The following is a 25,853-nucleotide window of genomic DNA, read 5'->3' on the forward strand; positions in this document are numbered from 1 at the left end:
CACTGCCACAGTCTCCCTGCTTCCCTCTCTCTTCCCCTCCAGTCTGCTCTCCATATGGAATCCAGGGTGATTTCTTAAAATAGTAATTAGATCTTGTCCTCCTTTGCTTACACTCACCATCCAACAGGCCTATTGGTTCCCAACATATTTAGTATGAAGTCCAAACTCCTTTCCTTCGGCCACAAGGCCCTGTAGTACGTGCCTCATCCTTTTTCTCTCACTATCTCAAACCATGTTCCTCCTCAGGCACATGCCTGGCCAGACTGGCCTTATGTCTGTTCCCTGACTATGCCAAGCTCACTGATACCTCGGGGCTGTTGAACTTCACTCTCCCAGACCCTTGCTTCTCTGGCTCCTTTTCATCCTCCAGGTCTCAGCTCAAATGTCGCTTTGTGCAAGAGGCCATCCCTGACCATCAATCCACAGTACACCCCCTCTCCCCGCAAACCAGTCACTCTTTCACATCAGCCTTCATCTGCAGCACTTATCACTATCTTAAATTATTGTGTTTGTGTTTTTATTTACTTCTTTTCCATCTGTTTCCTTCCCTAAGAAAACATAAACCCCAGGAAAGCAGAGACCCTGTCAGTATTTACCACTGTATTCCCAGTATCTAGAACAGTGCCTGGTACATAGTGAAAGCTCCAGAAATGGATCAATTAATTAATAATATAAGCACTGGAGATGATCCTCCATCATCTCAAGTTCAACAAGACACAGAGTTGCTTTGTGATCGGTGCCCTCATTTCTAGGCTTAAAACCAGTCACTGTGGCCTCCTTCCTCTCCTTGGCTCTCTTTATTCCTGTCGGTCAACACGTTGCACCGATTTGCTCTTTACTGTTGCTCCCCATTTTTTCTTTCACAGGAAAAAAAATCTTCATCACAGCCTTCCAAGTCCAGACCCCACCCAGCCTGCCTTCCTTTCCTGCCCAGCCTGCAAGAGAAGACAGGGGACAGACCTACCAGCAGTTACCTTTACTGACTGCTGGCGGTGCTCCAGGCGCTGTGCTCCCTGCTTTACACACATCATTTTGTTTAATCCCAGTAACAACTCCTAGGAAACCGTCTCCATTTCAAAGGGATAAAATTGCTCACTTAGCGCTCAGGACCTCTACCTCTTTGCTATACTTTTTCTCAACCTGAAGGCTTTCTTTGAACGCTGAACAGAGGTGGCCATGAAGAAAAGGAGAAATGTGCCCATTCAGTAAGCCCACAAGGCAGGGCAGGGCTAACGCGTATACATTACAGGAAAGCGCACTCAGGCTCAATATAACCATCGGAACGATGCCACCACAGAACGGCTGCCTCAGAAAGCAGCAAGGGCCCCCCTCCACAGCTCATGTGCGAAGTGGAAAACCATCTGCCAAAACTAATCTAAAAGAAATTCTTATACTGGGGAAGATGGATTTGGACTAGACTTCTAAAAGGTCTTTTTAAACTCTGAGATTTTGTCCCTATCTACAATAAGCTCTCAACTTCTCTCTCATGAATGGTCTTCACCATATAGTTTACTATTTAACTATATGTAATCCTTTGTATTCATCTTTTTGCCAACTCCTTAGGGGCATTAGCCAAGGGTTGAGTTTCCTTTCTACCTCCTAGAGAGCCCAACGCGGTTTTGAGACCATGGCAGTGACTTAAATATGACCAAATAGATTTCTTTGGGCTGTCAAGGCAGATTCTCACTGAAGCCCAGGGTGCACATATGGGTGGCATATGCATTTAGCTATTTTGGTTGGAAAAGCTTCAGTGGGCTTGTGTGGCCAGTTGGCCAGTTGGACTGGGGAGCTATGAATCTAGGGTGATGAAAGCCCTAGTACCAGTCTGGATAAAGATGAGACATTCCATTTCTGATATTTACTAGGAAGAATAAGTTATACTAATTTGGGGAGGGAAGATTTTGTCTTGTTATACCTGTACATTTAAGATATTTAATTATTCCACAGACACATTGAGTGAATACCATATAATATGCAAAGTGCTGTGATGGGGGCTTGGGGGGGTTAAATAAATTAGTAGGGCATGTCTCCTATCCTCGATAAATGTAAAATATACTTAAAGTTAGCAAACAAGGTATTCTGATATTTAGCAACAACATATACAAATATTTTAAAACCATTGCTATTTTTGAATCTTTACAATTTATATATAAATGAAAAGAACTTGAAAAAATAGGCTTCTGCTACTGTCATGCCTCTGACTTCAGATGGGTGACATTCAAGGAAAGGATCAAAATGGTAGACCTTAGTTACAATAATAATCCAGGGAAAAGATAAGCTATTCTCAGATAATTAAGAGTTGACAAAATGTGGTTAATACCCTTCTGATAATTGTTAGCATTTATGTCATAATTCTGAGTGTGTGAACTTTAAACGTTTTTAACTTAGTTTTAAATCTTAGAAATGATTAGAACAATCAAAAAAAAAACAAACAAAAAAACAAAACAAGGTACCTTGGAGGCAAGGCTCTGGTCAGTAGACAAAAGGTTGGTGCTCTAAAAACCCTCCTCACCTTTTATTAAAATAATTTTAACTTCAGTTCTATAAACTGCAGAGAAAACAACCAGGCACACTAAGCATTCTTGTGTTGAAAATTCTCGAATAATGGACATATGGATTTCCAGTAAACAGGGCAGAGGAAACACATGTTTATCTCTACTCCTTCTCAAACTCCTTATCAAAACTCCTTCTCCAAACAGGAGAGTTGACAAAATTAACGTAGAAACCTATAAGGAAAAAGAATCGACAAGAGAGAATTTTGAAAGCTGACGAATAGAGGAAAGAACAGTAAGTGACTTGAAAGAAGGAGAAAAATAAACCTAAGTACCTGCAGCAGAGGCACGAGGAAGTGAGCTGACTCAGCCCTCACTGCCACTCCCGGGAAGGCTCAGGAAATAGCACAAAGTGCTGGCAAAAGGGGGATGAGGTGTGGGGCTGAGGGCAGCAGGACCGACTCAAAGGCCCCCATCCATCAGCAGTTCCTTCCAGTGGGCTCCGCATTAAAAATGTGTCTGGACTGATCCCTTCTCACCACTTCCCCCGCCGCCAGGCTTTTCCCACTCACCACCTGGGCTCTTAAAACAGCCTTTTAACTGCTATCACTGCTCCTTCACTCGCCCTATCATATTTCTCATCTGCTCAGGCCCCTCCAGGGGCGTCCCTCTCCCTCAGAGTAAAAGCCGAAGTTCACAGAGTGACCATCGAGGCCTCACCTCTGACTCCCTTTGCTCCGGCCACACTGGCCTCGGGGCCAGGCCTCGAGCACTCCAGGCTGGCTGCAGCCTCAGACCTTCCTTTTCCCTCCACTGCTCGTCCACCTGAGAGGGTCTGCTCCCTTACTGCTCTCAGGGCTTTCCTCAAAGTCATCTTTTCAATGAGGTGCTGCTCCTCGACCACTTTACCTAAAACTTCAGGACTAACCACTCCTGCCCCACATGCTTCCTATTCTGCTCCCCTATCTTTTTTTTTTTTTGTCTTCTCAGCACTTAACATTATCTCTCTTGCCCACAAGAATGTAGGCCCCACAAGGGCTGGGATTTTGTCTGTTTTGTTTACTGCTTATCACCAGGGCCTAGAATAGTATCAGACACTTAGGAGATACTTAATAAACATCTGTAGAAATATATGTCTGTATAAGAAATCATCAGAACCCGAGTTTCTATTCTCCACCCCATACAGCCAAGAAACTACCCTTCTACCCCAAAACTTACCCGAGAAACTGAACCACAATGACCCATGATCCACAGGTAGCAATTACAGCACAGGGTGGGGTGAGGGGCTGGTCTGATACAGAGGAATAAAGTGAAAGTCTGTGCACTGAACCAGGGGCTGCAGCCCCCTGCCCCTATCTGGCTCCCAGAAGGTCAGTTGATAGCCTTAAGCACTGCACCCACCCTCATTCCCAGCTGCAACCTTCAGGCAGTAGCTAGAAAGATCCTACTATGTAGAAACTGAATGGTTCGCTGCCTGATCAACCTACAATGACAGCCACCAGTCAACAAGTTCTGTCCCTGGGACACAGAGCTTTCAAAGTTCAAGGAGGCAGCAGACATTAAAGGAAAGCTTCCAACCACAACAACCAGACCCTAAAACACATAGGAGGGAAAAAAACCTCTCTAGAAACGGAGACAAAATTAGAAACAGAAGAAAAACAAAACAACCAAAAAAGTAAAGCTAAAAGAAAACTAAAAAAAAATATATATATACCTGTTGTTGTAAAAAGGAGGAGTACAAACTACATTTAAAATTGTAATTAGAAATTAAAAATATAATAGGTAGGTTAAAAAAATCTGGAAAATAAAATCGATCAAATCGCCTAGAAAGAAAAATAAGAGAAAAGAATGGAGAGTGGGGGGAGAAAAGGTAAGAAAACTAGAGTATCAATCTGGAAGATCCAATATCTAACTAATAGGAAACCCAGAAAGGACATAGAGAAAATGATGAAGAAGAAATTACCAACAAGAAATATAAGAAAATGTCCAAGAATTGAAGGAACTCGAACTTCCAGAATAAGAGGGTGCCTGATTTCCAAGGGCAAGGAATGAAAAAAGGGTCTATGGAATTTCAGAAGTCAAGACAAGAAGAAGATAGTAAAAGCTTCCAGAGAGCAGGGTGGGGTGAGGAAAGAGAGAAGGATGGAAGGAGGAAAACAGAGAGAAATAGAGCATACACACAACAATCAGGAAGAATGACATTACAATTCAGATAAGTAGCATGGAATCCAGACGATAATGTAGCAATGTGATCAAAATCCTTAGGGAGAAGAATTTTAAAATCTAGAATTCTATATTCAACCAAAGTATACATCAGGTATGATGACAGAACATGTTCAGACATACATGAGCTCAAAAAATTTACTTTCCATGCACACTTTCTCGGCAACGTAACGGACGGACTATCCCACTATGGGGGTGGGGGTGGGCTGGAAAGAAAAGTGACATGGGAAGAGCCAAGAAACAGGGGCTCAAATGGGAATTTCATAAATGACTACCATTCAGCAGACTTAGAGTGCGTTGTGGACTGTGTGCCCGAAAATTCATATGTTGGAGTCCTAACTCCTGGAGTGCCTCAGAACGTGACCCTATTGGGAGACAGGGTCTTTAAAGAGGCAATCAGGTTAAAATGAGGTCATTAGGGTGGGCCCTAATCCAGGATGACTAATGTCCTTATAAAAAGGGGAAATGTGGATACAGACATGTACAGAGGGAAGATGATGTGAAGACACAGAAGAAGACAGCCATCCATCTACAAGCCAAGGAGAGAGCCCTTAAAAGAAAGCAACCCTGATGATACCTTGATTTTACATTTCTGGCCCCCAGAACTGAGAGACAATAAATTTCTATTGTGTAAGCCACCCAGTCTGTGGCATTTTATTTTGGCAGTCCTAGCAAACTAACACAGAGTGCTTCCCAACCTTTTTGGAAAACATTTTAGGGCACACAAGATGAGCTGCTCAGGGCCTTGGCTGCCCCAGGCTCTGCTCTGCATTCCTGAGGGTTACAAGGATTAATCTCTCAGTCCACCTATTACGATTCTTAAAACGTTGGCTGGGAACGTCTGGCTCAGTATATAACCGCCACAGTTTGGAGGAGGAAGAGTCAGAGTGCTATAAAAGAAATCATCTGGGGAAAAAATGATCCTAACAGACTACTGATCACGTGGAAGATTGTGCTGAGAGGCTGCTGATGGTATAGAAGAATGGTAAGGAGAATAAAGAAAATAAAGCAAAAATTTTAAATGAGATAATTATTAACTTCTGAAAAAATAAAGTTACATAGCAAAGGAAATATACTCAACAACTACTTGGTTTGGGAATGAACAATATTTATGTAGTCAAACTATACAATCTAAATAATTAAGTAACTCAAAATTATGATAAATCTATGAGGGAATGGAGCTTGGGAGCAGGAAAGAGAGGTAGCAAAGTGCTCGGTCCTCCTACCTGTCACAATGGGAGATCAGCAAGTGACATCTAAAATGGATGAATCAATATAGGGCTGCTTAAGAATATTATTTAGAAATACAAAGATGAAGATGAGATGAAATTGCTTCTAGGAAGCAGAATTGGAAGAAAGGCAAGGACTTATGTTTTTTAGTACAAGCCACCCTTTTTTGTACTATTTGACTTTTTTAAGCCATGTGCATTTATTATTTAATAAAAAAATTATACTTAAAGGAAATAAAAATTATGTTCAGTTAAGCATCCTATGTTATTCCTCCCATTACTCTGTTAAAGTTTACATTACCTATTTTTTTGTTTGCTTTTTTTCCCCCCAATCTTTTCAATAAATCTAATGAAGCTGTAAGAGAAGGGAATATCAAGGGAATCTAGGCTAATCAGAAGGTTTTACCCTTGGATTAAAAGCCATCTGGAAAAGGAAAACTAGCAAGATAAACTCCTCACTACAAGTGAAAGGTCATCGAGACCCAGGAGGACTTTTTTCAGTTTCATATAGTGATGTACTAGTCAAAGCCCCCTAAGAGTGAACAGACCTTTAAAATCTGCTACGTTTCAGATCACTGCAAGTTGGAAACCACTTCTGTCAATGAACATTATCCATAATTGTTTGCAAAAATGCAACAGCACAAAGACTTGTTGACATTTTACCTAGCGGTCTGCATTCACAGGAACTTACTAATCAAGTGTGGTTTTCATTTTCAAAAGTAGCACGTTGATTATACTGTAACACATATACACTTATATATAATATACAGATTAAAACCTGGGTAAAATCAATCCAACAAGAGTGGGGAATCTGTTCCTTTTCACTTTCCCCCTACCTTCAATTCATTCATATATTCAACCGCTAGCAACTACCTACTAAGTATCTACTATGTGAAAGGCTCTTATGAGAATATAAAGACACGGTTCCTGTCCTCAAGAAGTTTAGTGGAGTGAGAACACAGTGGATAATCACTGAAATGTACTCCAGCCCTCAACTCTTTACACAATACTCTGATGGAGTAATGCACAAGGATTTGGGCTTCAAGTTTGCAAACTGATTCAGCATGGAGATGTCCTCTTATGGTGTGCATTCTTGTAAAGCTTCCAGTGCCAACATTCTACAAGGGAAGCATCAAGCTTTGCTCTTGTCTAGGTAATAGGTCAAGTAAAATAGAAGCTGTTAACAAGGCCACGGCTACCCCAGAAAGCCTCAGGAGTGTACCTCAGAAATTGTCAAGACCAAGAGAGAAGGAGAAACAGTCTCAATATAGAGAATTTGACTTTCACTAGTAAGCAGTGGAAAATACGAGAACCTCAAGATATGTTTAAAAACACTCAAAAGTTAAGAATTAGCATCTTAGGAAACTGTATGAAGTAGAGGTGTCAAATTCACATTTATAGATGGAACCAATTCTTTCTTATAAAATATTGATAGGCTGAAATAATCTTGTGTCTGTTAACTGAACTAACAAATGCTTCTGATGAAATAGTATCTTAGTCTGAAACAGTTTCATTGATAGAATGACAACTAAGGCTAGATTCATCTGACCAAACAAATTGTAAAATTTGATATACTTGCTTGGCAAATAAACAGTCAAAATCATCAAGAATACAACGCACAATTATCCTCAAACCAATCAATTAAAAACAGGAAGACACCATACCAGCAATTTATAAGCAAAGGTGAGGTTCAAAGTTGAAGAGTGAATGAATAACAGCCAATATTAATGATCATTGCTCTCACTTCTTGAGCACTTACTATGTGTCAGGCACAATCCTAACTGCTTAACAGTCAGGATAGCATAGTAGTTAGTTAAGAGCATGGACTCTGAAGCCAGGCTGCTAGGGTTTAGAAACGAGTTCTGTCACCAGCTGGGGACCTTGGGCAAGCGGCTAACCTTTCTGTGCCTCTGCTTCCTCATCTATAGAATGCAGATCATAACAGCACCTACGTCCTGGGATTGTGTAAAAAACAAATGAGTTAGGAAATATAATGTGCTGAAGACACTGCCACACACACAGTTAGTGCTACAAAAGTGTTAGCTGCTGTTGCTGTTCTTAAAACTAGTAAGTGGCAAACAGAGAAAAAATTCAAACCCAGGACAAACTTAAATACTAGGTATATATTGACTAAAAAAGACCTTACTGATAATGAGTTAATCAACAGTGACACAGTACACACATTTCTTGAAGATAAAAAAACAAAACAAAACCAAAAATGAATGAAAACCCAGCATTAACCACCAACGGAAAGAGTGAGGCTCACCAGTGGGATGAGCTGGAGAAGCAGCGTGTAGGAGGAGGACCACTATGCAGTGGACACAGCACTGCACTGGAGGCGGGAGATCAGGGTCCTAACACCAGCTCAGTGACCAGCTGCGCAGCCTTGACTGGCTGCTTACCAAGCGGAGTGTGAACTTCCTCATCTGTTAACTAAAGGGGCAGATGAAGGTATCTTGTGGTGCTGACATCCTATGATACCATGCCCCAACAGAACATACAGTATTTTAAATATATACCTTTCATAAAAAATAGGTATTACTATTTATTTCTGAACAGCCACTTGTACTTTAGTAGGTACATCATCTAGAATGTATTTATAATTATAATTTTGGCCCAAGCAGTTGTAGAATGAAATAAATAGCATAGAGAAGCAAAACTATGGTATATTTTTAAATGCCATTAAAATATAAACAGGTTAATCTGAGAAATAAAACGAGAATACTTCTGATAACACAGTAATAATTTTTCAAACATACTAAATTTTTCTAATGAGCAGGTATAAAGTAGTTCTTATATAAAGTGGTTAATAAATACTTAACTATAGTTATATAAAAAAGTTGAGAAATGAAACAACTTACCTTTTTGCCCATGACGACTGCTGAATTTGTCTCCAATTTCTGGACGCCTTGTCTGTCTCAGCAGCATTTTGATCAGAAAAGCATCTTCGGCATTCGAAGATATCATCACTTTTTCAATATATGAATCCGTTGCCCCTTTGTAGCTAATATTAAGAGGAAGTCACTAAAGCAGAGTTTTCAAACTGCCCTTTGTGAACCTATCACCCTGGCCATATTTTATGTAATACCTATCACAGAATATTTTGACATTCCCATTTTGGGCTCTGAAAAAATGACTTTCATTTTTCAATACCAAATTCAAATGTGACAATTTCCCTGGTACAGTCCTAGTTTAAAATGGCTAACATTTATTATGAGGCAGGCATAATGCAGTTTAATCTTCACCACACATACTATTCACACGTTGTTATTCCTTTACAGGAAATAAGGAATAAGGAAAACTTATAGGAAAACTGATGCTAAGAGAGGTTAATAAGCACTTGTCCAGGACACATGCCTCATACAAAGCAGACTTGGGATTTGAGCTGGAACCTGTTACTCAACTCCAAATTATTAACCACTTTTTAAATATTACTTTTATCTACTCAGCTCTCCCATCGTGAATTTTTTCACACACTTCACCTCTTATCTGTTTTTCATACCATTATTCAGAGTCTACTCTGTGTCAGATCCGTGTAGGCTCTGGACATACAAAGATTAAGTAGACATGGTTCCTGCCCCAAAGAAACACACAACCAATAAAGGAAGAGAGAAAGGTAAGTGCAAGAAGGTTATCAGTGGTATGGGGAAGAGGAAAGGCCCAAGGGAGATGACAGTCAGTCCTACCAGGGGCTGGGGATGACAGTGGTAGCAGGGAGGGGCAGGCTATCAAGGACTGCTTCCCAGAGGAGGGGACCCTAGAGCTGAGTCCTGACCAGAGGGAATGAAATTCCAGGCAGAGGGAGCAGCATGAGTAAATGCACTGAAGTCAGATGGAACATTTGGAGAATAAGAGACAATTTACTAGAAATATGGGGGCCAATGTGCAAAAGGGTAAGGCTAGAGACGTATGCCAAGGGTCATGGACAGTCGTGTATGTATTACTATTTCATTTGGCCTTTATCCTACAGGCAACACTGTCACTGAGAGTTTTACTCAATCTACTCAAGTTTTATTCTAGTTGCTCAGTAGAGTAACATGAAGAGATGAGTGATTTAGGGGAAAAGATTACTCTGGCAGTAACAGAGAGAGCCTGAGAGATGTGGGGAGGTACAAGACTGGAGGCGGCTAAGTGGTCACCAATAACTACAAGTCCGGCAGGAGAGGAGGGCCAAACTCAGACAGCTACAGCTGTCATCGGTGGCTTAGAGAACTGCTAAGGAGAGAGAACTTACAGGATTTACCAAATCAAGGTTTGTAATGGAAAGGAGTCAGGATGGCAGTGCCACTCACCAAGGAAGGGACCCAGAAGGAGCATGTCTGAGGCTGGGGTAGGCGAGAGGAGAAAGATGGTTTGGATCTGGGTTTGGGGCCCCTGTTGTCCAGGTGCTGGTATGGAGCTGAAACTGGGCAGATGTCTATCTGGGAGTCACCAGCCAAAAGGAGCTAACTTCCAATTTCCTCTATTCCTTCTTTTTAAAAACCTTTCAATGTATTTCCAATACATACGTGATGGGCACATCTTTGTACTGCGGCTGCTGGGGCACATTACTTCCTTCCAAGGGAATCTGAGTCACTGTGGGCATGGACTTATTTACAAGCACTTGCTTGTTTTCTACTTTCTCACCTAAGAAAGAGAGAAGGGTGTTAGACAAATCACTATCATCTGTATGGAACGCAAAGATTATTGGTGCATAAAACCATGTGATTAGACTTGGTGCATGAAATCCAGACATGGAAGAAAAAAGAGTCCACACAGTGGGAACTAGAGTTCAACAGGGCTTGTCTGTAATTTTGCAAGCCCATTTGAAAAACCCATAGATTAAGATCACACTGTGTATAAAATTAAGAAACTCATTCAGGAGACCATATTAATGCGAGAAAATTCATGTCAATAGGTAGCAATTTAAAATATCTCCTTGAGTGTTAGAACAGGTTTGGGCCACTTACTAGTTATTTCAACCAGTAATAAGTCACCACCAACCTAACCTGGACAATGAGAAAATACAAATATTTCTTTGATTTTCCCGCTATTCTCACCTTTGCTTGGTACCTGTTCATGGTAAGCTCAAAGACCAACTACTACACTACTGTCACTGCGCTTCTTTTCCCTGCCACAGCACCCAGGTTTAAGAGTACAAAGGCAGCAAGAGGGAGGGGAAGCCATGTACCGCGTGGCTTGGGGCACCACGGCGGATGCAGCATCACCGCCCAGCACTCACCCCCTGGGCAGCATCCGTGGGCAGGGCTGTGTGGACTTCCTCTCCTAGCCACCTTTCCAACCCAGCCCCCCTTCTCGCCACCTCCCCGCGGCTCCTGTCGCCTAGCGGCCTCAAGAGCTCTCACTTGGCCCCCTCTATCTTTGCTCCCTTCTACTTTCTTCTCCACACTGCGCCCTGCCCCTCCCCCCAGTCCCCATGGGCACACTGGCCTTCCTCTGGGTCCTTTAGTGAGAGAGCTGCAGGATACCTGCACAAGCCCTTCCCACGCCTAGACATCCCCCACTTCTGCTTCACTGGTTAACTCCACTTATCCTGCAGCTGCTGGTCATCTTCCCGGGGAAGGCTACCTCGACCTTCCTGACTAGGTCAAATACTCTTGCCATAAAATTGCCCCATAGCTCCTTATATGATTCCTTAACCTGATTGTAATTTGACCTATGTTTGTGTGCGATCCTTTGATCAACGTTAGTCTCCCACACTAGCCTACAAGACTCATCGGGGCAGGGGCTGTGGGTTGTATCAACAAAATTCATCACAGGTTTATAAGTACAACAGAGTCACAGTTTTTAGTGGAAGAGGATTCTGAAGTCAGTTTGTAAGCTAAATGCACAAATGATGAAATACTGGCGTAGATGCAGGGACACGACCTTATTCTAAATATTTCCTTAAAGTGGCTTTATTCAAAATAATAAGTAGAAAAGTATAACTAGAATAGATTGCTGTTATGTAAAAACGTATGCACAGAAAAACAGACTGGAAGGAAATTCATCAAAAGTGACCACACTGGTTGAGTTAGGAGAGGGTTTTACAGGTTGCTATTTTTTTCTGCCCTGTATACCAAACATTTAGAAATACTGTTGAATAACTTTCATAATTTAAAAATGTATACATGAAGAAATTTTTTTAAGGCTTTTACCTGGAGAACAAATACCATCTGCATCTAAAATTTCATGTCGCCAGATGGGTTTCCTTGTAGCAGCATCCAACATCGGCCCCATCACTTTATCAAAAGTCTGATTGGTATATCGTTTCAAAGTACATTTAGCATTTTTATAGACAAGGCAACGCCCAAAGCCTAAAATGAAACCAAAATGGGTTCAGAACCACAAGTAATATGAAACTATGAGAGGTCAAGATTTGTGTTATTCAACAACCCACCACACTCTACCGCCCTTCCCCGCCAAAAAAACACCCCCAAACTGCTCTACATTTGGATAATCTGAGACTGGCCAAACCATATAACAATCTGATAACTTGAAGAACTGGCTCAGGATCTCTACTAACCATATTAACACTAGAATGTCTACAACCATTTTCCAGCACAGAATATACCTTGTCAGGTTGGAGGAAAGTGAGAGAAACCTAAGAATGTCACTGGGATTCTTTGAGAGCACAGAGCCATAGCACATGAAAACTGGAAAGGGCCTTAGAGATCACCTGGCTTAACCCCTGTATCCTACAGGTGCTACGAGTGAGTAGCAGAGAAATTAAGTGGCCAAGGTCACCCAGCAAGGTGGTGGCTGAGTTGAGACAGACCGAGTTCACTGATCAGCCAGCATTCTTCTCATACATCATTTTGGTGCATAACTTCTGCTAACCTTCTCTGGAAGGTTTTCCTTTTGCTGATTTTGGCATTTAGAGGAAGTCCCAAACAAGCAAACAAAAACATTAATTTTTCTCCAGAGAGGAGAGAGAATAAAAAGGACCGATCAAATAATTTTTATGGGAGAGACAGTTCACCGCTGCCCTGAAGATTAGAGTTTACTTTGATTACATTTTTAGACCACATTTATCTAGTGGATGAGGGAAAAGTTCTAGGACCAATTAACAATCTAAACATTAAGAAAAGTAAGCAAAATGAACAGAAGAAAACCTTTAGATGGAGCAAAAAACTCAACCACTGAATCCCACAAAAAGATTCGTCAGTTGTTCGAAAGAGCTGCCAATCCTGCACTAAATAACATTTCCTAACATGCTATGGCTGTATTTCTTTTTTCCCCTTTGGTCAAGCAGCTATTTTAAACTGGATTCTCCCTCTAGTCTCCTGAGGATATACTGAGCCATGTCAGAGTTCACTTAAACAGGAAAAAGTCTCCAGATTAAATGCCAGCTATTACTGAAGAAATAAATGCATGGCTGTAAAATCCTCTGCTTATGATTCTCCACCAAAAGCAGAACTCTTTCAAGAAATCTAAGAATGTGAGTCAGAAAATCAATCAGGGAAGAGTGGATTTCTAAATAAAATCTCAGTGCTCTAATGTAATTTTTTAAATATGAAGGTGACCATGCGATGTAACAACACATTTCTACAACTGGATAGTAGATGAAGATATTTGTGTGTCTTCGAGAAAGGTCTTCGTCATTATGGCTCCTGGTAAATTGTGTATGGCCATGATAAGCTCGGCTCACAGAGCCAGCTGCTTTGGAAACATTACATGATCTTGAAATTTTGTACAATGGCCATTAAGTACAACGTGCTAGAGTGCTGTGTGAATATGAACGGCATGAAATCAGAAGCGTTTTCTTCTAAATGTAAATGGACATTTTATTTACAGGTGGGAGCTTAAAAGCAAGAGGACAGTAAACTCAGATCATTAAATTGTGTTGTGGAGTTTCTGACAGATATCACAAAGTCTTCAGATTTCCACATAAATGTAACCAGTTAATCAGAAAGGAAAACACCTAGTTTTAAAGCATGGCTGTTGTCATTTGGAGGAAAAAAAGAGGCATAAATTAAGTGCAGCCAACATTAATGCCAAAGACACATGTCTAGGAGTACTATTATGGCTGCCTAGCAACTAGGAAGAGTGAAGGGGAAGGCAGAGTGGGTACGCAGGGAGGAAGGAGAGAAACAGATGATGAAGACAGAAGTCAGACCGAGGATCAGGTGATGGCTAACAAACCAGAAGGACCTGGGGACCTGCAAAAGTGAACTGTCAAAACCGGGGAAGAAAAATGTAAAAACAATGAGCCAGGGTTTGTGTATGTGTACTTTTATCATTTTGCTAACAAAAAGGTACAGCATTATAGGGTTGAGATATACAATTTAAAAAACAGCCTTTTACATACAAATATTGCTACTGGCCTCTCAAACAGGTTTGTTGTTGAATATATAACTATTTTCAAAAAACATATTTCACTTATTGTAATTCCTGCTAGGAAATAAACAAGTTCTTACACATTTTCTGTTGAATTGTCTCAAGTCAGCAATAAATTAAAATAAAGGGGAAAAAAAAGATTCCTTATTAATATTTAACTAATACCTCTATATAATATTCATTTAAAACATGTTAACACCAAGACATCACCACCTCCTGTTTGTATATTATAAAATTCAAATCGCTTGAAACTGACATTACCATTTTGACATCAAGTGACTTTCAAGTCGATCATGCCTGTATCTAAATCTGCACCAAGCACCTTTGGTGTTAGAGCTTTGAAAACTCACTTACCTCTGTCCAAGGAAGCCTTGTTTAAAACAAGAGCATCTTCTATATCATAGCCACTATAACTCATCACAGCAACTGTCGCATTCTGTCCAGCTGGCAGTTTCTCAAATTCTATCAACTCAATAGTCTTTGTTTTAACCATGGGTCTTTGTGGATATGCCAGGAGATACATGAGAGTATCAATTCTGTTCCGCTGGTTGTATCCAATGGTACCTTCATTGATATTGGAGAAAATGAAATGCAACTTTCTATTATATCAAATAATTAGGTACCAATGAATACAGAGATAATCACATTAATTTTACTAATTAGATGAAGAAAATCTTCAGGTCAAATATTTAAAGAGCAGTACTCTCATAGTGATTAACAACTTTTAAAAACAATTTTTCTCAGTTATGTTAAAAATCCTACAAAGAAGAAAAATCACATTCAAGGTATACTAATCTAAGTAATTTCAACTTTTTGGATTTATCAAATTGATCCCATTTGAAGAGTTTTAGTCTCCAGTGGTTAATTTCACATGTTGGTTAATTTCACATGTAAGTCAACAATTCTGTATTTGGTTCTACTATGTTCCAGGCACATTTCCAGTTGCAATTGGAGAACACCCCCCCAGTGCTGAGAGGCAAAAAGCTTATACAGTAGGACAAACAGATACATTTCATCAAAAGAAATCAACAATTACAAATGTTCTAAATGAAAAGCAGGAAAGAAGGGAGGGAACAGGATGAAGAGGAGAGTGAAAGCAGAGAAGAGTAGACTTATCCATTTGCTTAACTATTCATTTATTAAGCAGTTAATAAACACCTACTCTGTGCCCAGCATTGGAGATAAAATGGAGAAAGGCAGGGTCCCTTCCCCTAGGGAATCCAGGGCCCTGTCCAATCAGGGATAGGCTTTTCTCTCCTTAGCAATCAGCCTTTCCACCTGATTGGACCTTGGAGGGGTATCACTGTCATCTGAAAGTGAAACCAGAATGTTACCTACCCTTCTCCTTTTTCTCCATTGGGGTGCATTAGGGTTCAAAGACCTGCCTGAGAAAAGGCTTTCAGTCTCCTGGGCTTGTGAACACACAATCACTCCTACTCAGAGACCTTAAAAACCAGGAAACTCATGTTTATCCTACTGTTGAGCTTGAGCATGGGCTTCTCCCAGGTATCTCTTCCTTCCTGCCCTGAGTGGCGCATCTACAACCCTCACCCACCCCAAGACGTTAACGTGCCATTTAATGGAGTTAAGCTTTAATGTGAGCAGATACCAAAACCCAGTATTTATTTTCTTTACCTTTTTCTCTTATGGTCATTAAATCAATGGTGATTTCAATTCAGGGGTGAAAATAACCTATTCAGGCAGCAAAAATGGTATGGTACAATACTCCTTGACGATTACTATAGAAAGAAATAATGACATCTGTAGGGCTCTAAAGAAACGAGCACCTGGTACAGTGCTGGGCTCACTACCGATGCCCAATAAATGTCAAGTAAATGAAATTATGAGAATACATATTTGTGCATAAGTCTCTAGAAATTTATCAAGCGTCAGCTGAAAAACAACAGCTAAACTGAACCTCATCAAATTTTTGTCAAGTTTACACTATAAATTGCCAATTAATGTTATTTTAGTGCCAACTAATAAACTGGGCAGGATACCTGGTAATAGATCACTTCCTGTTTTAGAAAGAAAACTGTTGCTGCTTGGATTGTTCACTGACAATAAGTTGGTTCTTTTACATGAAATCATTTCAAATTTATGTTGAGATTTCAGCTCCAATGAGACAAAGATTCAGGCAATGTCCCACTAGGCTGCCAAACATGTCCTCTGAAACCTGAGACGAGCATTATTATGCAGCAGGGAAGCATAGCTGCCTGCACCTCTAAACAATGGTGAAAGAGATGGGATCCTGCTATAAATTGTGCTACCAGGCCCCGAACTTAATTCTTGGGCACTGCAACTGACCATCGAATAGATGAACAGCAAAATGGTTTCGCAAAAGTTTGGTCCTTGTGATCTCAACAGAAATTTTTCTTTAAAGACTTTTTAAAGAAGTTGTAGGCGTATACATATATACACATCTTTAGCAGCACTGACAACGGGTGTGTAGGTTAAAACATGATTTATAAACTATGACTTCTAAATTATAAAACTTCCAAATGCCACCACACACCACAATTTTTATAAAAATTATGAATGACTGGTTACTTTTACCAATAAGCAAGCTTTTTTGAGAAAATGTCATGTAGAAATTACATTATAACACTAGCCTGTGGTGAAGCACGTGCTCAAACTGGGATGCCTCTATTAGTATTTTCAGCTTTCTTAAGGGCACTGCATATATATAATAACTAACACAACAAGAATATATCTATAAGCTGAATTCTCCTTCTACTGTCCCATTTTGGTATAACTATAATCTCCAATGATTTCATTTTCTTACTACCCAGGACATAATCTTTCCTATAAACTCTTATTTTCTTGATCAAAACTTTCTTAAGGAGTCACAAGTTGGCATAACAAGGTATGTAAATGCACGTTAAAACAGTGAAGAAGTTTATTATTTTAAAGTGAGATAAAAAAAGTAAGGATGCACATAGTTTAGAAAATGTATACCGAGAAACATAAAAGGAAGTTTTATACATTTAACTATTTTTTCCATCCTCCTTTGCCCAACTTCTTTTTATTTAATCAATATTATTGAATTACAGTAAACTTCACCCATTTAAAGTGTACAAGTTGATGAGCTCTGACAGATATATGCATCTGTGAAACCACCACCAGAGTCAAGATCCAGAACATTCCCAATACTCCCAAAAGGTCCCTCTCTCTGCCCCTGGCCCCAGGTAACCAAGGATCTGTTTATCAGTATAGATCAGTTTGCATTTTCTGAATTTTATATAAATGGAATCATACAGTATGTACACTCTTGTGCTGCTTCTTTCATGTAGCATGATTCTGGGATGCATCCACATGGCTGTGTGTACCAGAGTTCATTCCTTTTTATTGCTAAGCAGTATTCCATCATATGAATATACATTTTGTTTATCCATTCAACTGTTGATGGATATTTGGGATGTTTCCCATTTGGGGCTACTGTGAATAAAGTTGCTATGAACATTCAAGCACAAATCTTTGTATATTCATTTCTCTTGAATAAATACATAGGAGTGATCCTTCTGCGTTGTTTGCTGAGGGTATGGTTAACTTTCAGAAACAACTTAAGAATTTTCCAAAGTGATTTTACTGTGTTACATTTTCATCAGTGTGTGAGCATTCTGGCTGCTCCACATCCTCACAAACACTTAGAATGTCAGTCTTTTTCATTTGAGTCGTTCTAATGAGTGTGCAGTCATCTCTCACAGAAATTTACATTTACCTGATGACTAATAACGTTGAACATATTTTCATAAGCTTATTGGTTATTCCTTTGTGAAGTGTCTGAGTTTTTTGTTTCCGTTTTACTTGGGTTGTCTTATTATCGAAGAGTTCTTTGTATATATATTGGATACAAATCCTCTATCAGATATATGTATTGCAAATACCTTCTCCCATTCTGTGGCTTAACGGTGTCTTTCATATTCTGAACAGTTTCTTTCAAAGAGAAAAAGTTTAATTTTGAGAAAGTCCAATTTATTAATTTTTCCCTTTTTTTATAGTTTGTGCTTTTTGTGTTCTATCTAAGAAATATTAGGTGATTTGAGTGCACAAGGATTTTTGCTTAAGTTTCCTTCTGTAAGTTTTACAGTTTTAGCTCTTACATTTAGGGCTGTGATTCATTCTGTATTAACTTTTTGTATGGTATGAGGTAGACGCTGATGTTCCTTTTTTTCTATATAGATACTGAGACATTTTATTTTGTTGAAAAGATTTTCCTTTCCTCTAAATTGCCCTGATATATTCATCAAAAATCAATTGCCCATAAATGTGTGGGTCTATTTCTGGATTCTGTTCCATTGATCTATATGTCTACCCTTACGTCAGTATCATTACTGTGGTTTTAGGGTAAGTCTAAATACCAGGCTGTATGTCTTCCAACTTAGTTCTTCATTTCAAAGATTGTTTTCAAAAATCTGCATCTGATTTCTTAACAATTTTAATGTGCTCAGAGATTTATTCGTTGTTGAAACATTTATTAAGTACCTACTAAACTGGCACTAGGCTAGGCCCAAGGGATATAGTAATAAATAACAGACATAGTCCCTGTCCTCAAGGAACTTATAATCTATGGTCTAGCAGGGAAGGTACCTTCATCATGACCCACAGCGAACTGGAAAAAGTGAGGAAAGAAGTTAGTTTCAGTGGAGAAAAATTTTAGTAAGTTTTATAAATGTCATGGTATAACAGATATAATGTAACTTCTTATAAGTTTCTCAACCAAACTGGAATTCAGTTTCCTTGTCAGAAACAAAAAAGGTATGTATTATAGTTGACAGGATTACTAAGATGATTTAAAAGAAATGTACGTAAATCAGTTGGGTATTCACTAAGTGGAAGCATTCATTATGACTAATATTAACAATATTAGTAATGAAAATATACACCCATCACCCTGCAATACCACCCATTCTACCTCCAACTCTAACCCGACATAATGAACTTCAATTTTACCTCAATTTTAAGTGCTCATTATTAACATTCTAGTCTCAGGAACTGTCACATAAGCTTACATCTAAAATAGCTACAATGATCATATATTTTTTTAACCAACAGAATTCTAAAAAAGAATTGCCAGGGATAATTTGGTCAAGGCACCTTTTCATTTTGTATCCCCAAATGGATAAAAAAATAAATAGTCTAAAAAAAAATTCAAACAGAAAGTGGGAGAAGAGGAGATGCAGAATGAAACAACATTTTATGAGGATCTTTGTATATTATGTGTTTTTAATACTTTAAAATTCTCCAGCCTATTTCTAGTACATCCCATCCTACTGTAAAGTGGGGGATACAAGAGAAGGAACTACCCACTTAAGAAGCGACTGTATTGAAAACAAAAACCAAAACAGAAGTTGCATTAGCTCCTGACTTTAAAAAAACAAAAAACAAAACAGTCCCAGCAATTTGGAGTTGAAGGAGGAAGGGGTGGTGAGAAGGAGCGGGGGCTGGAGGAGGTATGTGATGCATATTCATTAACCGAGCTGATAGTGACTAAAAGATCCTTTTAAAGAGGAGAAAGTGTTCCACTAGAGGATTGCCAACTAATAAAATGGGCAGGATATGAAAGTGTGACTCATGTGAACTTGGCGTCTGGCGCCAGGGAGAGAGCATACAATGCAGCCCCATCACACAGCCTTCACTTGTAGCACTGAGTGACCTGGAGACCTTGCCATTTCCACACATGTCTACCTGACTTCTTGCTCTGAACCATGTCACAACAAACAGAGCCATATCCATGGAAGGGAGGTGTTCCCCAGTAGCACAGTAAGACGCCGTGTGGAAACTTGAACTTTATGAATAATTTAAAGAGCCTCAGATTTAGGAAACATCCTCTGCTGGTGTTTCATGTTGGAATCAAGTCAGCCCTCTCTTATGTACAAGGTAAGGCTCTCAGTCTCTGTGGTTTGTGCTGTCTTGGTCTCCTTCGTAGTGACAGGAAATGACTTTCTCTTTTTTCACTCTGTTGAATGGGAGGGACTGGTAGTAAAAGGTATATAGTAAACTTCCAGGTTGGTAAGAATATTTAGCAAATTAATTCTGGGATCTTGTCTTTCACTTTCCACATGGACTAACAGATGAACAGCAACTAAAATATTATGTTAGAAAATCCACACAGAATCTCTGAGATGTATATAGTCTTCAGCATGGCTAATATTTAAAATGGGATAGAGTGACTTTTAGTTATCAGCTGTCAAGACAGCAGGCAATGAAAATGAATCCGAGAAGTCCAACTCAAAGAGCCAGGTCTCTGTTCTGGATCTCTGTTCTTCAGACCTGGGTCTCTGTTCTGGGTCTCTCCCTCTGCCGGCCTCTTTCCTTTTGCGAGTTTTCCTATAGACCTCGCTCAATACTTCCGCAGCTACTACAGTGTCCAAAGAGCAAGGTGGCCTTCTCATGTGCAAACTTTAAATATACTTTAATCTCATGGCTTTTCTTTCCAGTCAGGTGTTTTATAATAACAAACAGTAACAAAGGCTTTTTTTTATTACTTAAGATATTCAGTGGCTTTTGTCTTCCTAGCGTCAGCAGTCACGTCAGAGGATTGTATCCAAGGAGCTAAATGTGCAGGACCCAGGGTCAGAGCAGCTGAATACACCAACCTCAGAAAACACAGACAATGAATTGCAAATGACACTCAAAACAAAACGAGAAAAAAAACCTTCACACAGAAAACTACAAAAGAACTCTACAGACACTGAATTGGCTTTCTGTACACACTGATCCTGCTTAACTGTGTGTGGTAACTAGCCGAACGTTTCAGATACTCATGGCTACAAAATAAAAGGCTTTTTTTTTTTTTGGTAGGAAGAGGAGTTACAAAAATAAAAATATTGTTTCTTTCATTCAATCACTTCTTTATTTTAAAAAAAAAAAAGATTTGCCAAGTGGAGATAGATGCAGCTCTTTCTGTTTCAATCTTCAAACACACTAAAGAGCGGCATTAGCAATGAAGTGATTAGTCTTCCGTTAATTCTGCTGAAAGTTCTACACAAAAGGTGTATTGTTTCAGCTGGGATTCACATCATGAAACAAAATGGTTTGGTAAACCCAATAGAAGTGATAGCCCTTTCATGACACACAGGATTCAGTACTGTATATTTCAACTTGTTAGCAAGTCAGAAGCACAAGCGGGAAATCAGCCTACACTGCTGCTGAGTATGAATGGGAAAGGCTAAATTGATGAGCCGCTGTTTAGATTTTCCCACTGGGAATTATTCTGAACTGTCCAGGCATTACATCATTCAGGTAAATGGTAGCAGGACAACATGCTTCTTATGTCTTTGTTGCCAACCAAAGGGCAATATAAAAACTCGAAAGGAAATACATACTCTTTATCTGTAGGAGAAACAGAATGACTTAATTGTCAAGCTATGGTCAACTGCAGCTAATTGTAAGTAACTGAGCAGCTAACTGCATTCTGGTTGTTACCCAAATGCAATGCAGAAAACTCTAACAGTTTCTTTATGAACCTCCTTGTATCATACTTTAAATCAGAGATGACAAGTCATATTGATGTCATAGACATATATGAAAATAAAACCTATTAACCTCATTAGGATTTAAATGAGTTTTAAAAACATTTCAAAAAAAAGCTTATAAGCAAAACTTTTTTTGCTAGTATCCTCTCTGTATCCTCTTCAAGACAAAACTCAAACTCCCCAACATATGGCATCTCTCCACCACGATTCTATGTCCATACTACAGCATATACTATACAAAACGACCCACACACTGCTTGCTTACGTTTCCATACCTGTGAGAAACACTCAGTATCTTTCAAGGCTCAGTTCAGTTCTAGGCTTCAGAAACAACCCACTCTCTAACCTTAGGTGTTTTTTCTGCTTAGTCCCTTAGATTCTGGCTATCATCTACTATGGCATTTATCAGACTATACTGAATTACTGTTGTATTTGTTGGTCTCTCCTGCTAGACTGTGAACTCACTGAGGGCAGGGCTCTGTGTTATCTCTATATTTTAAGGTTCCAGCCTCAATGATTGGTTTATTATTGATGCTCAATAAATGTTATGGATGATAAATAAATTAATAGATAAATGAATGAAAGGGAAGAAAAACAGAAAGAAGAAAGGAAAATGAACTCAGAAAATGGTGTGACACATACTGAGTGTTTCAGGAGCTATAGGAGCAATTGCGTGGATATAATGGGTTCAATGACTGTCACCCAGACAATTACTAAGTACATTCTAATACACACTGTGCATCTTTATCTCTATTGCCTTTTGCTCTCCTCCCTTAACCTCGAGTTTTCCTGCTCTTTCTTCCATCTCTCCTGCTTAACTACTTACATTTATATAGAGCTTTTCTCTTTATATTTACCCCCTTGTAATTCTGTGATAGTTATTATATATCCCTTTGTTTGGTCAAGAGTACAAGTTCAGAGAGGTTTTCTCCATTTTTTTTAAGCTTTAGACATGACAGGGGCACCTACAAGCACTGCAGAATTCCACAACCTCCTGAGTTTGGTAACACTCAGGTGTTAGCAATGCCTGACCTGGCCCAACATGCAACACTAGTGAAGTAAGAATAACACAGCAATTATACTCCAATTATACTCCAATAAAGAGCTGTTAAAAAAAAAAAAGAATAAAGACATAATTATTTATCCAAGTATTTAGAACCAAGTTCAAGGAGGAACTCTTACCCATGGCTTGCTTCCCCATGGCACACTGATATGTGTTTCTTGGGGACTGGTTGTGATGAGGGTATGGGATCAGGCCAGCACAAACGCCAAGAAGAGTGAAGGGTTCAATCTCCAAGTGGGTGGTATCTCTAGCAAGTGAATTAAGAATCAGACATCTTAGGCACCAAGTATTAAAATAAATATCTCTTAAAGGGTATAAAAAAATATTACTATCTAGGTCCCTGAGGACTAAACTTAAAATTTAAGTTTACATAAATACATACAAAAATGTATATATGTATATATAAAACACATACAATACATTTATATCAATATAATAATAAAACCTCATAACAATAAAATTTGATGCTAGTAAAAATGATAGAAGAAAAATATACTTAAATAAAATATAACAGCAAATTATTTTTTTCAGTGAAACTAAAGAGTGAAACTTTTATTTGTAGAAATATAAGAGATAGGAGACAATATGGAATGCCTATATAAAAAATAAAACATCATTACATACTAACTAATAATAATAACTCATTTAAAGAAATTACTATATTAAGCACATAGAAATACAGTATCAAAAATACCTACATGGCACACCATTGTAAATCAACTGTACTTCAATAAAATGTCTTAAAAATAAATTTTTTTTAATATAACTATATGGATGAGTGGCCTGCTTTTCCCCACTTTTTCAACGTATATCAATGAGAAAGTTGTATTACTATTTTAGAGAGAGGACTATATCCCCTTTAAGAATAGTTACTATAGACCTATGGGGACCAATTCTGTAACCACTAGCTAAGTGTGGCTATTGAGCACTTGTTAGACTAGAATGGCTGAGAAACTGAATTTTTAATTTTACTTAATTTTAATTATCTTACATTAATTTTAAAGCTCAAATTTATATTGAAATAGCTCAGTTCAGTTATTTTAAAACCTTTTAGTTATGTTTGTAACCACTTACATGTATTACTCTACTTTTTCAATTGTAAATGTTATGAAATCAGATCAAGTATTTCCAATGAGGGACTTCCCTGGTGGCGCAGTGGTTAAGAATCCGCCTGCCAATGCAAGGGACATGGGTTCAAGCCCTGGTCCAGGAAGATCCCACATGCAGCGGAGCAACTAAGCCCATGCGCCACAACTACTGAGCCTGTGCTCTGGAGCCTGCAAGCCACAACTACTGAAGCCCACGCACCACAACGAAGAGTAGCCCCCACTCACCGCAACCAGAGAAAGCCCGTGCGCAGCAATGAAGACCCAACGCAGCCAAAAATAAATAATAAATAAAATACATTAAAAAAAAAGTATTTCCAATGAAAATTTAGCATCCAAATTGAGATGCAGCGTAAGTGCACACCAGATTTTGAAGACTTAGTAGGAAAAAAAGGTAAAATATCTCAATATTTTTATATTGACTACATGTTGATATGATAATCTTTCAAATACACTGGGTTAAATAAAATTATTAAAATTAATTTCATCTGTTTCTTTTTACTTCTTTAATGTGGCTACTAGAAAACTTAAAGTTATATGGTGACTTGCATTATATTTTTATAGATACGGGGCACAAAGTAAGACTTGACGTAGTAGATGTTAGAATCTTGGTTACTTTCATAATATGTTTTTGCAGAAAATTCAGTTTTGGCTAAATGATAAAGCAACTCAGCTATCTGAATGGGAAAGGGCAGCCAGACTGTTTTTAGGTCTTGCTGAAAGTAACAGATCTCACATCCAGGATCTGTGGTCTCCAATGACCTTCTGTCCCTTCCTCAAGTGTTTCTGAAGCATAACTTTAATCATAATTTCAACAGTTTACAGTACTTCTTTTTTTTTTTCCTGAGCCAAATGACATAACTTTTTTTTTATTCTTGATAGTCAAATTGAAATACAAAATAATTGTACCAAATTCCACTGAAATCAACAAATTGAGAGGATCTGATTTACCATCTCTTACATTTGTATTACAATTTAAATATACATTATATATCAACATAATACTTCATAGGTATATAATGAGATGTTCTTATTTACTATTTCATAATTTTCCAAAGAAGATGTTTCTTCTTTTTTATGTGACTGGTGAAATTGAAATAGATTAATAATTATCTGTCTTATGTTCATCTTTTCTTAAAAATATGGAACGCTTCACGAATTTGCATGTCATCTTTCCACAGGGGCCATGCTAATCTTCTCTGAATCGTTCTAATTTTAGTATATGTGCTGCCGAAGCAAGCACTACAGTACTTCTGAAGAGAACTGATTTCCAAGATAACCCAACACATCATGGAAAATTAGTTGCAATGTACATGGCAAAAGATCTCCCACTTATACAGTTATCCAGCTATTTGTTTTTCATTACACATGTATTGAACTGTGTCCCTCGTTTGGTTAGAGAGGATGCTTTCCATGTAGTTCTTGGTTTGAAGAATATAATTCTGACCTTATGACCTCGCAGAACCTCAATCCTCTCAGTCACTTTAGGCCTTTGTCAGCAGAGAGGGAAGGGGCTCTAGGTTTTGTTTCTGGTTTTTACAGAGAAACAGCTTATAGTGACATTTTATAGCCTAGAATAAAACAGTTTGTTTAAAATGTACTGTTCTGTTTATATACTGCCAATTTGACCAATGCAAATTAAAACTACTTTTTCCAATGTAAAGATTGGGGTAAGCTGAAAATGAAGAAGGTAAAGATCTAAGTTTCTTCTTTTTTCATGACAACAACATACATAAGATCAGATACTATCTTACTATCTAATAATTATTGAAAGTCCAAACTTTGTAAAAGTCTGGATTCGAATTTTACCAGAGAGGAATACTATTATTCAAAATTATAACCACCCTAAGTTTCTATCCTGAACAGGAAATAGGAGACTTCCTGTTCACTATGCATAAGGGCCTTAAATTTAGCTCAAATTAAGACTAAGTGACCTGTTGCTT

At 38.7% G+C, this 25,853-nt stretch overlaps 1 protein-coding gene and 1 non-coding gene across 2 annotated transcripts in view; both read right to left on the reverse strand.

The window, feature by feature from the left end:
* The window catches only part of POLR3B (RNA polymerase III subunit B), a 115,609-nt gene that overhangs the window by 25,120 nt on the left and 64,636 nt on the right, over window positions 1-25,853 (reverse strand). The window contains exons 19-23 of the mRNA XM_030856172.2: window positions 22,924-23,051; window positions 14,618-14,827; window positions 12,082-12,240; window positions 10,453-10,570; window positions 8,806-8,948 (exon numbers count right to left, since the gene is read on the reverse strand). Coding sequence (XP_030712032.1) covers window positions 8,806-8,948; window positions 10,453-10,570; window positions 12,082-12,240; window positions 14,618-14,827; window positions 22,924-23,051 — 758 coding nt within the window. The remainder of the gene's footprint in view (window positions 1-8,805; window positions 8,949-10,452; window positions 10,571-12,081; window positions 12,241-14,617; window positions 14,828-22,923; window positions 23,052-25,853) is intronic.
* On the reverse strand, window positions 25,047-25,153 carry LOC115853096 (U6 spliceosomal RNA). Its single transcript, XR_004039415.1, has one exon. It is a non-coding gene; the product is annotated as a U6 spliceosomal RNA (small nuclear RNA).

Source organism: Globicephala melas, chromosome 10 (genome assembly GCF_963455315.2).
Source record: "Globicephala melas chromosome 10, mGloMel1.2, whole genome shotgun sequence".
Lineage (NCBI taxonomy): Eukaryota > Metazoa > Chordata > Mammalia > Artiodactyla > Delphinidae > Globicephala > Globicephala melas.